The sequence below is a fragment of the Hemicordylus capensis genome, chromosome 4 (genome assembly GCF_027244095.1).
Source record: "Hemicordylus capensis ecotype Gifberg chromosome 4, rHemCap1.1.pri, whole genome shotgun sequence".
In the NCBI taxonomy this organism is placed as follows: Eukaryota; Metazoa; Chordata; class Lepidosauria; order Squamata; family Cordylidae; genus Hemicordylus; species Hemicordylus capensis.
This window is the reverse complement of record NC_069660.1, coordinates 178,404,457-178,422,572: the sequence shown is the minus strand read 5'-3', so window position 1 is coordinate 178,422,572 and position 18,116 is coordinate 178,404,457. Positions and strand designations below refer to the sequence as shown.

At 44.7% G+C, this 18,116-nt stretch overlaps 1 protein-coding gene across 1 annotated transcript in view; it reads left to right on the top strand.

Annotated features, from left to right (window-relative positions):
- The window catches only part of SRD5A1 (steroid 5 alpha-reductase 1), a 30,992-nt gene extending 18,223 nt beyond the window's left edge, over nt 1–12,769 (top strand). The window contains exons 4-5 of the mRNA XM_053243646.1: nt 8,553–8,703; nt 12,510–12,769. Coding sequence (XP_053099621.1) covers nt 8,553–8,703; nt 12,510–12,576 — 218 coding nt within the window. The 3' untranslated portion in view covers nt 12,577–12,769. The remainder of the gene's footprint in view (nt 1–8,552; nt 8,704–12,509) is intronic.
- The last annotated feature ends 5,347 nt before the right edge of the window (nt 12,770–18,116 follow it).

Here is an 18,116-nt window from a genome sequence, read left to right as displayed (position 1 = left end):
TTGGAAGGAACCAGTGCATTTCAGTGGGTATTCCTTGTCATTTGTTTTAGAATGTCCTGACACTAGTCCACCATAGGGCTTGCATGCTGACAGTCCCAGTTCCAATCCCTGGCACCATCTCCAGCTAGGGCTGGGAAAGATTCCTGCCTGAAACCATGGAGAGCTGCTGCCAGTCAGGGTAGACAATACTGAGCTAGATGGATCAAGAGTCTGACTCCTTGATAAGGCATCTTCCTATGTTCCGAAGACAGGAAGAAAAGTAATATACATTTGGAATAGCAAGACCAGCACATTATTTCCTTGTAGAAAGCCGAGGGCTTTGCATCCCTACCGAGACCCTGGAGGAAAAAACGGATTGGGTCTATGTCCCTGCAGTATTATACCATTGATAGAAAGTACCAGTCAGCTGCAGTTCTGGTGGCAGTTGCTTCCTTGTTCCTCACAGATCATGGCCAAGGAAGGTCACATGCAGAGGAAATGCTAGCTCCTCCCCCTCTGGCTTTTGCAGTCGACCTGTAACCCAATGATGAGGCAAGTTTTGAGACGTGGAAAGGCAGGTTCAAGCTGAGCTCCTGAGAGAGCATTCCAAGTCTCTCGAAACTCCCACAACCAGTATTTTCAGTCCAATGCACATTTAATATGTAATCTGTATCACAAAGAATAATGGAGCATATGAACAAGATTGCACATTCTGCAATAAAGTTTGGCCTGTAACGCCAATATTGGCGTGTTTAAGGTCCATGGCTATGAGTGCCTGTGCTCCCCATTTCCTTTCCATGAACATGTGGGGTTTTGTTGCCTAGATGGGCCCCCTGGATTGGACACTTGTTTCCACTTAATATAGTCCTCTTTCCAAAAGCTAATACTGTACTGAATAGAAGAGAGATTGTCCTTGTTCACCCCCTGTCCTTGTTCACTTGATGTTCCAGTGCCTCACTTACTCAGGTTGGAATATTTATTTATTTATTTGAAACATTTGATATACTGCCCACTCCGAGGACTCTGGGAGGTGTACAAAAACATGTAAAACAAGACAGCATTAAAATTACATTCTAAATAAAACTAAAATAACGGGGGGGGGGATAGATAAACTGCAGGGTAAAAGCCTGGCGAAAAAGAAAAGCCTGCAATAAAGATTTAGAAATCAACAAGGAAGGAGCTAAACAAATCTGCAAAGGAAGGGAATTCCAGAGAAGTGGGGCGGCAACCAAGAAGGCCCTTTCACGGGTCCTAGCACCCCGAACCTCTCGGAAATCGGGGACCGACAAAAGGGCCATCTGAGCAGATCTGACCGGATGGGATGTAACTGGTTAATTAGTTAAGGCAAGGTAGGGGATGGATGTTGAACTGCAATTTGGCTGCATCCTTTCCTCCATTGCAGCCTCCCACACCCTTTGCTTACACTTATAACTTTAGATCTGGATCATGATCCATTGCATTAATAAAGAATGTGGTTCTGTGCCTGCGCAGGGACCTCACGGACTGATTGACTAGCTCCTCGTGCCGCCTCCAACTGCCCTGCACATGATCGTGCTTCCATTAAACAAGGCAGTTGGGGCGTGTTTCTCTCAGTTTCTTTTAGACCGCCATTGCGTCTAAACCTCGAATCAGTTTGCTCCTCGAAATATATACTTAAAATAACTCTACAGTAAAGACTCGGAACGGATTAGGAAAAGGTACTGGTAATAGACTTCGGACTGTATTAAAGGACACGGTTTTGGATATTCCCTAAATAAACGTGGAGATCAGTGAGTCTCTCTTGAGTTGAGGGAGTTTGCTACCTTGCGGTTAGCCTTCGGGCTGATCAGGGACTATGGCGTCAAAGCCGACAACAAAGACAACATTTAAAAGGTGTACTAACTGCCGAGCTAAATTACCATCTACCGATACACACGACGCCTGCTTGCTTTGCCTGGGAGAACAACACAACCCAGCCAATTGCAGAATCTGCTGCTCTTTCTCAAAGCAAACTCTTAAGAATCGTGCGCTGAGATTGCAGGCGGCGCTTTATGAAGACACGCTCAGACCCCCGACACTGAGACCTTCGACATCAAGGTCAGTGTCGAGTGAGACAATTTCTTCTGCAGCAGTGCCTCCGTTAGTGGACTCTGCAAGTACGCAGTCGGAAGCCACTACGAAGCAAGAGTTCAAGCAGCCAGAGGCCATCAAGAAGAAACGGCACAAGCACAAGAAGGCTTGTTACTCCTCCACGGATGAGGAGAGCAGTTCGGCACCACCTAGAAAAAAGACCAAAAAGACTTGGATTCATAGTAGAACTCCTTCGCCTACTGATTTGCAAGCAGAGGCTGAATATTGGGATACCACCTTGAAGGTGACGCAATGACCCTGGGTGATGCAGAGCTCACCATCATCCGAGGGTTCGCCCTTGACATCAAGATTGGCATCGGCAGCGGCACCGAGACCGGCATCAACAGAGACACTGGTATCAACATCGGCGCCGAGATCGGCATCTGCAGAGCCTCCAGTATCGATCTCGCCACTGGAACTGAGTACAGCTACGATATTGTGCTCAACTTTGAAGGCACCATGCGCGTCGGTATTGACAGCTTCCACATTGAAAGGGGTGCAACCCTTGGTGCAACATCGAACAGCAATAGACTTGACTCCGGCACGGACCCCCATTCAATCTCCAGCAGCAATGCCTCTAAATACTTATCAGCCAGAGGAGTTTATGGACTTTGGAGAGGGGGCATTGGATGAGGAGGTGACATTACCTAAGGCCAGAACTTCACTTATGGCACTACTAGAATCTAGTGAAGGCACACCATCAGGTTCAACCTTCCAAGGCTTCACTGGTCTTGAGGTGGCAGAACAGTTGGCCGTTACTGAAGTACCAAAAACTCCTTCTCTGTCGCCGGTGAGGGCACAGACACGGGCGCAGGAATCGAGCCACTTAGTGTCTGCATCAACGAGCCCAATTAGGCTTTTGATGGCCCCGATGGCTGAACGGCCATCTCACAAGGCCACTACCTATTTTTATGCGCCCTAGTGTGGGCTATCCGACTTATGCAGCCAAAGCCGTGTCGATGGGTGGTGGTCCCATCACACACACTTGTGGGTTCCGACATAGCCTTGAAGTGGTTTATCCACCAGATTACGCAGAATTTAAAGTTTGGAAAGTGCAGCAAGAACTATGGCGTCACCAACCAGCTCAGCCACTGCAGCAGCCAAGAGAATGGCAGCTACCATCAGAACCTTTGCTGCCAACTGGGGTGGATATCCCAGCACCAAGGACTGTTTTGCAAGACAAGCCAAAAGTATTGTCAGCAGTTCTAAGCAATCAAACCCCTAAAAATACTGTTGCCCCTGGGAGTACTGTTTCCACTCAAAACACCTCGCCAGAGGGTAGTGACATGGACACCTCTTATCCATCTGACACTTAGGGGGACAGCATACCTGAACCTAGAGAGCCCGACCCCCCTGCAGAAGTAGCACCTAAAAGTTCCATTTCTCCCACAGAGGAGTTAAAAGCGTATCACACTCAGATACGGGAAATGGTGGAGGCATTGAGCCTCAAAATTAAGCTGCCTGAATTGGATCTTAAGGATCCCGTTTACAATATGATGGCAAAAGCAAAGCTTACCCATCCTGTATCTCTCCCAGTGTTACCGGCAATTTTGAAAGCGGCTCAGTCCGCGTGGGAAGTGCTACAGACATCTATGGCTACTTCGAGAAAATTGGAAGGTTTATATCGGATACAGGAGGAGGAGCACACCTACCTCATGAGGCACCCAGTCCCGAACTCGATAGTAGTGGAATGTGCATCTTCAAAAGGTGGTCAGCGACACACAACCCCCACTGACAAGGAAGGTAGAAAGCTTGATATTTTGGGGCAAAGAGTGTATTCCACTTCTAGTCTCGCTGTCAAGATAGCGAATTACTCTGCCTGTATGATGTGATACGCGCAACACCTCTGGGATGTATTCTTCCAGGACTCTGTTAATGTCCTCTGATGATTTGCAAAAGGCATTGGCGCAAACCTATGAGAAAGCGACTGTAGTTACTAGGCACTTGCTTAGTACTTTTAAACACCTGGCAGAAACTGAATCGCAGGCCATGGCCATGGCTGTATCTTTACGTCGCCATGCATGGCTCAGATCAACAAACGTACAACCAGAAATGAAGGATAAAACTGAACACTTACCTTTTGATGGGAAGGGATTGTTTGCAGAGTCTGTGGATGACACGATGGAATCGTGGAAGAAGATGAAGTTAACGGCTAAGTCCTGCATGGCAGCTACAACTTCGACAGGACAGCAATCCCTTGGTCTCACCTATGGAAGACAACAAAAATGTTGTTCTTATCAACAGGATAGAAAGGATTATAGAAAACAGAATAGACCTTACCAAAGAAATAAGCCCTATTTCCAGAAATCAAAGAGCCAGAAACCACCCAGAGAGCAAACAAAGCAGTCTCTTTTGAAGTTCAAGTCTATCTACAGCATGAGCACATAGTAACACCAAGTTCAGTACCCGAGGCTGACAACACCAGCCTTGTGACGGCCAATATGTCCATCAAATTGGCAAGCCATGCCCAAGCATGGCACCACATAACATCAGACAAATGGGTACTGAAAATTATAAACTCTGGATACGCAATAGAGTTCAAAGCCTTGCCACCTTTTCAGGGTGTGAAATTCACCCAATCAACTCAGGTGTTACTGGAGGAAGTGAAAGTGCTACTCGAAAAGCGCGCAATTGTGCAGGTGCAGTGGATGGACAGGATGAAGGGGTTTTACTCCAGATATTTCCAAATCCCCAAGAAGGATGGGGGGATTCAGGCGATAATGGACTTGAGAGATCTGAATGGTTATATAGACACGAGGAAGTTCAGGATGATTACTCTGCAAGGAATATTGCAATTCCTGATGAAAGAAGAGTGGGCTGTCACTCTAGATCTGAAGGATGCTTATTTCCACATGGGGATCTGAGAAAAGCACCAAAAATACCTTCAGTTTATGGTGGGCAATACAGCATACCAATATGTGGTTTTGCCGTTCGGCCTCTCTACGGCCTCGTGTGTATTTACAAAGGTGATGGCAGTTGTTGTGGCGTTCTTAAGAACAAGGGGCATTGTGATATATCCGTATTTGGACGACTGGCTCATTGTGAACAGCAACAGAGAAGAGTTACTTTCGCAGATACACCTTGTCCTACAGCTCTTGAACACCTTAGGAATCAATGTAAATTGGAAGAAATGAAACTTGGTCCCTCAAAGAAGGGTGGATTACATAGGGGCAGTACTGGATATGGAAGAAAAGAAAGCTTATTTGCCAGAGTCCAGATACCAACAGATCAGAGACCTAGTGCTCTTGTTCAAAAGAGTGCCACCACAACCAGCAGAGTCCATTCAGAGGATGCTAGGATTAATGGCGTCCTGCAACACGACCGTGGCCTATACCCGTCTTCATATGCACGACCTCCAGTTATTATTATTTATTATTATTATTATTTTACATTTATATCCCGCTCTTCCTCCAAGGAGCCCAGAGCGGTGTACTACATACTAGAGTTTCTTTTTCACAACAACCCTGTGAAGTAGGTTAGGCTGAGAGAGAAGTGACTGGCCCAGAGTCACCCAGCTAGTTTCATGGCTGAATGGGGATTTGAACTCAGGTCTCCCCAGTCCTAGTCTGGTACTCTAACCACTACACCACGCTGGCTCTCAGTTGTGGTACCTACGGAGTTTCCGCCTGAACCTAGACAACCAAAGGAAGTTGTTGCTGATTCCAGATTGTGTGTTAGAATCACTCCAGTGGTGGACCCAGCACGACAATCTACGTGTGCGGGGATAGCGTTCCAACCCAAGGCACCAATGCAATGGGTGACGACGGATGCCTCCATTGTGGCCATCATCAAGTACAGGGTCAGTGGACCCAGGAGCAGAAATGCAAACATATAAATTACCTGGAATTACTGGCAGTGTTTTTGGCATTGAAAGCCTTCAGACCCCAGCTAAAAGGGGAAATGGTGCAAATAAATCTGGACAATACAACCACCATTGCTTATTTAAACAAGCAAGGAGAGACGGTGTCCCGCTCCCTGTGTCAGCTGAGCCAACGGATATGGAACTGGAGCATTGCACAAAGTATAACGCCCACAGCACTACATATCAAGGGGGAGGACAATATTCAGGCAGGCGAGCTGAGCCAGAGGTTGTATCAAATCCAACATCACGAGTGGGAGATAAACGAGATTTACCTACGGCCAGTTTTTCAAAAATGGGGCTGGCTGGAGATGGACTTGTCTGCGACTGCTGTGAACAAAAAATGTCAGAGGTTTTGTTCGCGTGCAAGACATGGCAGGGGCTCTCTAGGCGATGCATTCCAGCATCTTTGGGCCACAGGTCACTTCTATATGTTTCCTCTTCAACCACTGATAGCCAGGGTGTTGTCGCAAGTGCTCAGGGATGGAACGAGAGGGATCCTGCTGACACCATGTTGGCCCAGGCAACCATGGTTTTCTCTCTTACTAAAGCTATCCCACGGGCAATACCACTGGTTTCCAAATTACCCAGACTTGTTAAGCCAAGCCCAGGGAATGATGCTGCACCCGCAGCTGGACAAGCTAAAGTTGACAGCTTGGCAGATAGCTTACTGAACAAAATACTACCTGATAATAGAAAACTGTCGACCAGACATAATTATACAAGTAAGTGGCAAAGGTACAAGATCTATGCAAAACAACGTGGGTTCTTCCCTAAAAGGGCTATGGTCAAACAAGTCCTATACTATATGACTACACTAAAAAAGTCTGGTCTTGCGAACGCCTCTCTCCAAGTGCATTTAGCAGCAATCGCAACTGAGCATAGAGGTTGAGATGGGATGACAGTTTTTTCACATCCTGCATGTAAAAAGTTCCTGAAGGAGCTGAATAACTTGTTCCCACCATTGAGGCGCCCCTTGCAACAGTGGGATCTGACATTGGTTTTAAATGCACTGACAGACCAACTGTTTGAACCACTGGCTAAGGCCACGTTGAGGATAACTACATTAAAGACGGTATTTTTAATTGCACTTACGTCAGCACGAAGGGTAAGCGAATTAGCAGCAATGCGTGCTGATCAGCCTTACACCCAGATATACCCACAGAAAGTCGTAATGCGCCTAGACCCGGGTTTTAGGCCGAAGATCGTTACTGACTTTCATATAAATGAGGATATTGTGCTACCTGCATTCTTCCAGAGTCCTCACTCACAATTAGAAAAGTGTATGCACTCCTTGGATGTGCGACGGGCATTGCTACACTATCAGCAGACTACCAATCCAATGCAGAAGACAAACAAGCTGTTTGTACTTTACAGAGGGAAGACTAAAGATGCCTCGGTTACACGGCAGCGTCTTTCCCAGTGGATTACACGAACTATAAGGATGGTGTATGACTCTCAGGGGATTGAACCCCCGAGTTCTATCAGAGCCCATTCCACGAGGGCATATGCGGCCTCTGCTGCAAATCTGGCTGGAGTGCCAATGCCAGATATCTGTAAGGTGGCTACTTGGACAACGTGCCATCCATTTGTGAAGCACTATGCATTGGACATTCGGCAAACGAAAGATGCAGAGTTTGGCCGAAGTGTTCTTAAGAGAGTCCTGCCTTGATGACACACTGCCAAAGGGGGGAAGCTGGCTAGTCACCCATTCTTTATGAATGCAACGGATCATGATCCACATCTGGAGGTGATCCATTGTATTCATAATACCCGCCCAGCCTCCCTGAAGAATCAAGGCCAGAGTACATAAGAACACAGAAGAGATTGTCAGTAAGAAAACTATCACTGGCGGTCTACAGAAACTGAGAGAAACACGCCCCAACTGCCTTGTTTAATGGAAGCACGATCACGTGCAGGGCAGTTGGAGGCGGCACGAGGAGCTAGTCAATCGGTCTGCGAGGTCCCTGCGCAGGTGCAGAACCCCATTCTTTATTAATACAACGGAACACCTCCAGTTCATCTGTTACAGGTGAGCCGCCTGTTTTTTAGTTATAAGTTTAGTGCTTTCACCTCATTGCAAATAAGGAACTTAGATTTTGAGTGGGTGTACTTGTTGATCTGAGGGGAGTAGGGATTTGTAAAAACCTCTTTCTTTCCTGTGGTACTCATTGTCCTTTGGAGTTCTTATATTTGTGGTATATTCCCCATCATGGTTTCCCCTTCTTTTACATGTACACACTTCTTTTTACTGAACTGATTATTCCTTCATATTAAACAGAAGTTATTCCCTAACTTCTTTTTGGCAGCAAACTTGCAGAAGCTCCAATGTAGACAAGACCAGTAAACACTCAGCCCTCTGAGAAAAACTTATATCTTCTCTCTTTAAAGAGTGTTTTTGAGAGAACTACCTGAAGGTTCTAGCAATTGGCCTTGAACACATGGCCAGAAACACCATGATTTAAGTTAACGTAACATTAAAGTTGTCTGATGTAGCCAAGATTTGTGGTGTCAAAATCTGGATTACAACGAGCTCCGAATCCTTTCAGATGTGAAATAACTTAAACATTGCTAAGTTTTCATACCATTATACTTTATTCTTTAGGAGGACTGTTTGAATATGTGAGTGGAGCTAACTTCTTTGGAGAGATTGTTGAGTGGTTTGGATTTGCTCTGGCTTGCTCTACGCTAGAAAGTACTGTGTTTGCCTTTTTCACATTTCTGATTTTAAGCAACAGGGCACGACAGCATCATATGTAAGTATTTAGAATTTCAAAAACATGTCTTTTGCATTCAAAACGAAAATGTGTGTTTCTCTGATCAAAGTTTTGGTGTGGTTTCCCCCCTTCTTATGTGGTTTGTTAGAGCTCATGTTTAGTATTCAGATTTGTAAAGGGGATATTAGGAAGCTAAATACTGAGCTGGTCTATATGCTGTTCCCTTCTTAAAAACCATGGTTACTACCCATTTACTTCTTTCCTTAAACATTAAAGTACTTCAGTAAATCTGTTACATGGACATTGAATGGAATTTGTTCATCTGCAAGGCGACTTTTAAACTTTTAAAATGTAATTGTTTCTGGAGAAATATCTGGGATTCAAACATTATAGGAAAATGTCAAATCTTAAAGCAATTTCCTAGCATTAAGTCTTAGATGGTATTCTACATATCACTAAGAAATTAAACATTAGTGAACTTGCGCAACTGAGAATGACCCCAGCATGGTCGTTTGTGGCCAACTCTGAAGTAATACATCCTTGCACACTCAGCATTGCTACAGGGAGTGAGATAGACGAAATCTATGTAGGAGAGACACACACACACCACTTTTCTTTTTCTTTCCCCTTCTTTTTGCTTTCTTAGCTGTTTGGGCATATTTTACAATCACTTTAAGGTGTGTTTGTTCTCTCTCAGAAATTTCTAACATGAATTAGAAATGATGAATTCAGGTCACTTTTTCTCTCTCTGAGGCAGTTAATCAATCAATCTTTATTACAGTCATAGACCAGCACCGAGGCAGTTAAAAATGTAAGCCAAATCAGACATTTTTTAGTGTGTTAATAAGAACAAATGTCCCAAGATAATAGTTACCTTGTGAAAAGGCACACATGTCTTTTGTTATTAGCATTTTATTGAAACATATTATTTTATACACATCTCCAGTTCCCCTTGCTCATTTACCTGCTCATCCCACTCTGATGTAAGCCTATAAGCAATGGCATATACTGTAGTGTATATCCAGTTCATAAAAGAGATAAAAGCACAAGCAAATAGATATGTAAAGAAAGAAATCATCCAGAAAACCGGTTTGTAGCTGGAAGTTGTACAGTTAACTTCCTCCCCTCACATGATCCAAGTGGCATCTAGATTGTGTATAGTTCCAAGAACTCACCCCACATGCCCTCAGACTTTTCCAGATTTCCTCACTATGCCGATTGCTCCAAGGCCACTTGTGCTAGCATTTCTTCAACCCATTTCTCATGATTTAATGGGACCTTGCACTCCTAGCCTGAGGATCACATGTTTAGCAACCAGAAATGTCTTACTTAGCTGTGTTTTCTGATAGTGTGTGGAACCAGTCATTTGTGATCCATCCAAATATTGCAAGTATTCACAGGAGGGGATATATAAGAGGAATTAAGGGTCTCATTTATGCTAGTACAAATTTCAGCCCAAAAGGAGGTCACAATTAGGCAGGTCCACATTTGGTGTACTAGATGCTAACATACCTGATGTTAAATTAGATGTAAAATGCTGAGGATCCACAACTCCAGCAGTTGGAGGCAATATCCAGAGTGTGAAAATGAGATGGGGTCCAATATGCCATAAGCATCCATTTTTGCTGTATAAGCTGCAGTCCCTGGTCTATTGTTGAGGTCTTTATTGCAGTCAAAGCCAATTTCCACTGGGATGTTATATTCACTTGTAGCTCCAGTTTCCATTTTAGTCATATCTAGATTTGGAAGGATAGCCTCTTTCAAAGTGGAAATTATGAAAAGATGGTTTAGACCAAGCTCCCAGTGATTCTAATTGAGTCATTTGACCTGGAGTTTCAGATACTCCTACCGTAGTGCATCTGGCACAAATGATGCTGTTAAGCAGTATTTCAGCTGTAGATACTGCCATGCAGCAGCAGGTGGTAGCCTAAATTTTTCTCGGAGTGTCTGGAAAGCTCCTAAATGGACGTAATATGCGGATTTACTTGATATAAACTCATTTTGGCCCAACTGAGCCACATTATGAATCTACCTCCTATTTTAATATGTGGGTTACCCCACAGCATTAGATTGGTGAGAGTACAATATAAGGATACAATCTGAGCTGGCCAGCCAACAAGTGCCAAGTTCTCTAGTAGCCAGTATTGTGGCAGTATAAGAGACTGGAGATGCTTTGATCTAAGAGTGGCCCATTCGGTCAGAGGTTCCAGTATCCAGGGGTTGTTCTTTAGCAGTCTCTCATTTATTTAGCATGTTTATCTGTTTCTCAAGAAGGGCCCCAACTGTTATCTTCCCCTCCTCCTGTTGCCCCCCAAATTGTGACTAGGTTATGAAGAAGGCCCTAAGATATACTCCTGTATTCTACCAAAAGAAAACTACAGGGCTCTGTGGGCGCCAGGAGTCGAAATCGACTCGACGGCACACTTTGCCTTTATCTATGATATACCTGAAGATTTGAAAGATTAACACCACCCCTGTTGTTTATTTTTAAATGGTAGTTGGAGTTGCCATAGGACAGATATGGTATCACGCTTCCCCATTAGAGAGTAAGAGTATCTATTTCCTTGAGATAATTGTGTAATATCAGTACTGCTAGACTTAGAACATGCATTAATGACATTCATTTAAAAGGTATTAATACAACCCCATCGACTAAAAGTAAGTTCAAACCATCAAGTCTCTCAGTTCTGGCTAATAAAGGGTCTAAATTGAATGTTAATATCTTCCACACATTTTTAGGCACTACAGTTCCTAGATATTTAGAAGTCAATGGTTTCAAGGTAAATGGCCAGTTTAAAGGAGGCACTAGTGGGGTCCCACCTATAGACATAGCCTCGGTCTTATTTGTTGATCTTATAGCCAGAAATATGGCCAAGTTGTTCTATTAAAGCCATTAGGCTTGGAAAATATTGTTCAGAATTAGACAGGAATAAAAGTGCATCATCAGCATAAGGTGCGAACTTCATTTCTTGGGATCCAATCTGGATCCCTTGGATGTCTTGAGAATGCCCAATTGCACAGTCAAGTGGCTCCATGACAAACTGATTAATAAGGGGGAAAGAGGTCATCCATGATGGGTGCCATGACAAAAGGGCGGGGAGAAGGCGGGAGACCTTATTCCATTCATAATGACTTTTATACAAAGCTTTTATTGAGGTCATAAATGTCTCTGGAAAAGTCTGTCTTCTGCAATACAGCCAGCATAAAGCTTTGCTGGATGCTTTCTCCACATCCAGAGGCAAGAGCAGAGAAAACACTTGCTCTACCCTGGCTAAGACATCAACAGATGATCTAAACCCTGCCTGTCAAGCTCCTTGGGGTGTATGTACCAAGGTGCCGATGCACTTAGGCTGCCAATTTTTTTAATTTAATTTTTTTAACACATTAAAGAGATTGTGAGATAGTTGGCACATCGTTGCAGACAAGTTTTGCAGTCACTGTAACAGAAACAACATACATGCTGTCTGGAAATATTTGATCTTTAGCAGTCTCTCATTTATTTAGAATATTTATTTAACAGCCCAAATACACATCTCTGGGCAGCTTACAATAAAACTATGCTAGTCTGAAGCATACAAGCCAATGTTTCATTAAATGCTTTGCACTATTCCGTGTGGGAAGTATTGGAGCTTTCCCATTCTTCATATGCTTACTTTCAAGTTATATTTCAGTTGATGTCAGGGCTACAGAAATACTCCTGCTGCTCTAAAGAAAGTGTTACTTGTATCTTGTTTTTCTGAAGATTTAAGGACATGCCCAGGCTTTACCCATTATACTGTATATATATTTCACTTATAAAAATTGAGTCAAGTGATCTAGCTCACTCTGCTTGTTTTCTTTTTCAGGTGGTACCTCAAAAAGTTTGAAGATTATCCACGTTCCAGGAAAATTTTAATTCCATTTGTGTACTGATTTTTTGTATCTGTTTTTAAACAATTGCTGCTATTGAGAAAGAGACATCAGCGTTCAATAAACATTGGTTACATGGGCACATCAGTGCAAATATTGTGTTGAATGCTGTAACAATGACATATTGTTATCCACTGAAATTTTTTAAGTTTTGTGTTGATAAAATATTCAGCTGTGAACTCAGCAAACATACAAAGTGTTTAAGTGAATTCATTTCCCCTCTATATGTACACACCTGAGATTCCAGGATGGTATTCTATAACTTGAGATGACTGATAAATGAAATGTTTGTAAACTTGTGCAGCTGAGAGTTTCCCCAGTAGGGTAGTTCTTGATGTATCTTAGATTGCCAGTTCCATAGGTTGTACCCTGTAGGGATGTGCACGGAACCGTGGCTGGGCAGTTCGAAGGCAGCTGGGGTGCCTCTTTAAGGGCGAGTGAGGATGCACTTACCCCTCCTGCCACCCCCCCCCCTTTTAACAGCTCGTTTTAACAGCTCGTTGCTGTTAAAAGCCTTCGGGGTGGCAGCATACCTGTCTGCCGCCCCATTGCCCTCCTCGGCCTGAAGTGGCCAGAAGTACAGGGCACGCGTGTGCATGGCAGATGGGCTCGCACCCGGGCACCCGGTACTTCCGGCCACTTCCAGCCGAGGGCAACAGGGTGTCAGGGAAGTACGCTGCTTCCCTGAAGGCTTTTAACAGAAACGAGGTGTTCAACAACTCCTCTTATGCAATTTGACTGGATCAGTTTCAGTTTGTGACTCCTGAGGATGTGGACAAGCTGCTTGGAGTGGTGAGGCCTACCACTTGTTCTCTTAACCCTTGTCCAACATGGCTTGTTCTATCTAGCAGGGAGGCTCTTGTAGGAGGCCTGGTAGAAATCATGTATGCTTCTCTGAGGGAGGGCAGGATGCCTCCTTGTCTTAAGGAGGCAATTATTAGACCTCTTCTAAAGAAGCCTGCATTAGATCTCTCAGAGTTGAGCAATTATAGGCCTGTTTCCAATCTCCCATGGCTGGGCAAGGTAATTGAGAGGGTGGTGGCCTCTCAGGTCCAAGCGGTCTTGGAGGAAACTGATTATCTAGACCCATTTCAAACTGGTTTTTGGGCGGGCTATGGGGTGTAGACTGCCTTGGTCGGCCTGATGGATGATCTCCAATTGGCAGTTGACAGAGGAAGTGTGACTCTGGTCCTTTTGGATCTCTCGGTGGCTTTCGATACTATCGAATAGTATCCTTCTGGAACATCTGAGAGTGTTGGGTGTGGGAGGCACTGTTTTACATGGTTCCGCTCCTACCTCTTGGACAGATTCCAGATGGTGTCGACTGGAGACTGTTGCTCTTTGAGATCTGAGCTTAAGTATGGTGTCCCTCAAGGCTCCATACTTTCTCCAGTGCTTTTTAACATCTACATGACACTGCTGGGAGAGAACATCAGGGGATTTGGGTGTTACCAGTATGCTGATGACACCCAGATCTACTTCTCCATGTCAACTTCTTCAGGAGCTGGCATATCCTCCCTAAATGCCTGCCTGGAAGCAGTAATGGGCTGGATGAGGGAGAATAAATTGAAGCTGAATCCAGATAAGACACAGGTACTTATTGTGCAGGGTCAGAACTCCAGAGACAATCTTTACCTACCTGTTCTAGATGGGGTCACACTTCCCCAAAAGGAACAGGTCTGCAGTCTGGGAGTACTTCTGGATCCACATCTCTCCTTGGTTTCTCAGGTTGAGGCAGTGGCCGGGGTGCTTTCTATCAGCTTCGGCTGATATGCCAGCTGCGCCCGTTTCTCTAGATCAATAACCACAAAACAGTGGTACATTTGTTGGTAACCTCCAGACTTGACATCTGTAATGCGCTCTAGGTGGGGCTGCGTTTGTACATAGTCCGGAAACTTCAGTTGGTTCAGAATGCAGCAGCCAGGTTGGTCTCTGGGTCATCTCGGAGAAACCACAGTACTCCTTTGCTGATGGAGCTTCACTGGCTGCCAATTGGTTTCCAGGCAAAATACAAATACAAAATACAAATATAAAGCCCTAAATGGCTTAGGTCCTGGATATTTAAGAGAGCATCTTCTTCACTATGAGCCACACTGCCCATTGAGGTCATCTGAGGAGGTCTGTCTCCAGTTACTGCCAACTCGTCTGGTGGCTACACAGAGATGGGCCTTCTTGGTTACTGCCTCGAGATTGTGGAATGCACTCCCTGCTGAGATAAGATCCTCCCCATCTCTGGCAATTTTTTTAAACAATCTGAAAACCCATCTTTTCACCCAAGCTTTCCCAGCTTTTAAAAATTGTCTGTTTTAATTTTATCATTGATTTTAAATTGTTGAATTGTTTTAACTTTTTATGTGTGTTTTGTTTTATGTTAATTGCCTAGAGATGAAAGTTTGGGTGGTATAGAAGTGTGATAAATAAATAAAATACTAGTGCCGGCGGGGGGGGGAGCGGTGGGAGGGGTAAGTGCACCCTCCCCCACCCTTAAAGCAGCACACACACACCCCACTCCGTCAAACTTTGAACCAGCCCCTTGTTTGAACCTGTTCAGAGGCCCATAAAACGGCCTCTGAACAGGTTCATGCACATCCCTGGTACCTTGGATTACAAGCGCCATGGATATAGCATCTAATATTTTAATCATTTAAGATAATGTTAAATAGTTATTCCTATCTAATCCAATCATTTGTTAGCATTAATGTAAGTAGTAAGTCTGTGTATGGCCAATTACAATCTGACAAATGGTCAGCTTAGAGCCACCCAAACCATGGCTTCAGACAGCTAGCGCTATAAACGGTCAGAAGATGATTCTCCAAATAGGAGCTGTTGCATACCTATGTAGTTCCTGAGGACCCAATTAAGCATGATGGGAGAGATCCTTGACCAGATGCTCCCAATTTCTTTTTTTCTAATTAGCAGCTCCATGCAGGTACTCTGAAGCTCAGGGAAGGGTGCTCTGGGAAGAATCTTTAATCCTCTCCTGTTTTGCTCTTTTCCCAAACTAAATTTCCTGCCACTATTCCAAAGCTGCCATTAGCTCTTGAAAAACAGACATAGATTGAGAGAAATGGAAAAAAAAATGGGTAAGTCCCCTCTTCCAAAACACTACTTCTCAAAGCATGAGGTTGCTAAATACTTTAAACACATTTGGCCTTCTGAATACTGTTGTCTGCCTTTGCTCTGAGTTGCTGCACAGAGTATAACTTCAAGAGGCAGAGGCACACTAACCCCTGGACCTTGGGGACCAAGTCTGGTCCTCCAAGGTCCGAGTAGGGGGCGTACTCCAAATAGCCGGGGGCCTCTGGCAGCCACCCTGTGCCCGCCAAAGCTCCCCCCTTTTTTTAAATGCTTACCGTGGCTGAATGGTGGCTGCAGTGGGAAGTGGAGCAGTCCTTTCCCCTCCCCCGGTGGCACCAGCAACCAGGAGAGATGCTGGACCCATCTGTTTATCTGTTGACATCACAGGCTTGCGATGATCTGTAAACTACGCAGGTGTGCCTCACAGTTTCTTAAAGACGCTGGCTCAAACGGATGGGTCCAGCATGTCTCCTAGTTGCCACTGCTGACGGGGGGGAGGGAGAAGGACTGCTCTGCTCCCCCCTGCAGCCACCCCTTGTCTGCGGTAAACTTTTTTTTTAAAAAAAGTGGAGATTTTGGGCGACCTCGCGGCTGGCTGGTCCAGGTACCTGAATTACTTTGCTGTGCCCCTGTCAAGAAGTAACCTCTAGTTTGTCTTGGATATTGCAGTGGGGAATCAGGACGATGGGATAGTGATGTGCACGAACCGGTAGATGGCCGGTGTGGTGGTGGTGGGGTTACCTTTAAGGAGCAGAGAGGGTGCTCTTACCCCACCCCGCCGCATTTTCCCCATGAGCCCTGTGCCAGAAATCACTGATGCCCCACGCCAGCAATTTTTGGCACAGTGCCAGTGGGAGAAACGCAGCAGGGTGGGGTAAGAGCACCCTCTCTGCTCTTTAAAGGTTAACACACACACACACACACCACCACCACTGAACCAGCCAGACTGCCAAACTGGTCTGGAAAAGGACTTCTGAACCATTTCACGCACATCCCTACAATGGGAGTATTGTAGGTATATTTAGGTCTCGTCTGTTAAATGAATTTAGGTTGCAGTGCACACTTAAATAAGGAATACATCTTCAAATCAAAGGGACATTTTTTCAAGCAAACATGCTTGTGGTGTTGTCCCCCGGGAGAAAATGCATCCTCACCAAGGGTTGAGTGTGTTCTGCTTGTTAAATTTCTCCCTCTTCTTTAGAGGTCTGGAAAGGAGTAGCTGCTGCCTGGAAAGCGGCAACCTTCCAGCAGCAGCTCATGGGAGATGGCTAAGGCTGTTGACTATCAGAATGATGCTTGCAGAGACTGAGGATGAGGACACAGAGCAAATGGGGTGAAAGCTAGAGAACTTGAAGGGCAATCACTCCATGTACACTGTCTAAATGTTGCCTGTCAATCAACAGATTATGTTCACATAGCCTGAAGAGAAGCACACAAGAAAGTATTAAATTATGGAACACTGCCTAATGAGCAGGGAGAAGTGGGGCTATGGTTGGTGATAGCTATGGTTCTGGTGGCTATAGGCCACCTCCAGCCTCAGAGACAAGATGCCTCTAAATGGTTGTGTCTTTAAAGGTTGAAATTGGGAAGTTTGGTTCTCTAATGTAATTCAGTCAATGCAGTTTTGCTTTCTCCTCCTCTAACTGGCCAAAAATCTTTCTCTGCATTATATCCCTATACAATTTCACTTTCATGTCCCTAAGTGGATGTCCCGTCTGATCTTTTTTGCACACACCCTATATTCCTTGATAAACCAAACTGCTTCTTTCAAGTAATCCATCAAAGGAAATTGCATAGCAGCTGTTAAAGTAGTGGTCAAGAATCCTTTATCCGGACTGCTTGGGACCAGAGGTGTTCCAGATTTCAGATTTTTCTGGATTTCGGAATATTTTCATAAATGTGATATCTTGGGCATGAAAGGTTACTGTTTTTTTTTTTAAAGGTTCTATTTAAAGTATATAATCAAATAAGCATTGAATTTACTTCCCTCGTTGCGACCCAGGCTTAGCTTTGGCAGAGGGTCTCAACAACCCCTGAAGTTCATTCATGCCTTCCCACCAAGCTCCTTCCCCTCTCACAAGCTTTTCAACAGAATCACACTCACACACTTCTCAATGGGATTGCACTTCTTCCCACCTTTCCTCCTTTCCCTCTCTCAGACCAGTGGCAGTGCTTGAGAGGCAGTAAACAAAAGGCAGATAGCAAAGCCTGAGGGGAAGAACTAAAAGGGGAGCTAACGAGCTGAGGAAGCAATAACAGTGAGTTTAGGGGCCATAAGTGATCGCTCCTGCAAACTGCCCAATCCCAGCAGTATGGATAAACCATGGCTAAAAACACAGCCATTGGGATACAGTATACTTGCGGGGGGAGGACACTTTTTAAATAGAAATATGGAAATGATAGAATTTAACTCTATCTTCTTCACTTACTCTTCCCACAATAACCAGTTCTGTCCCCACTCGTCT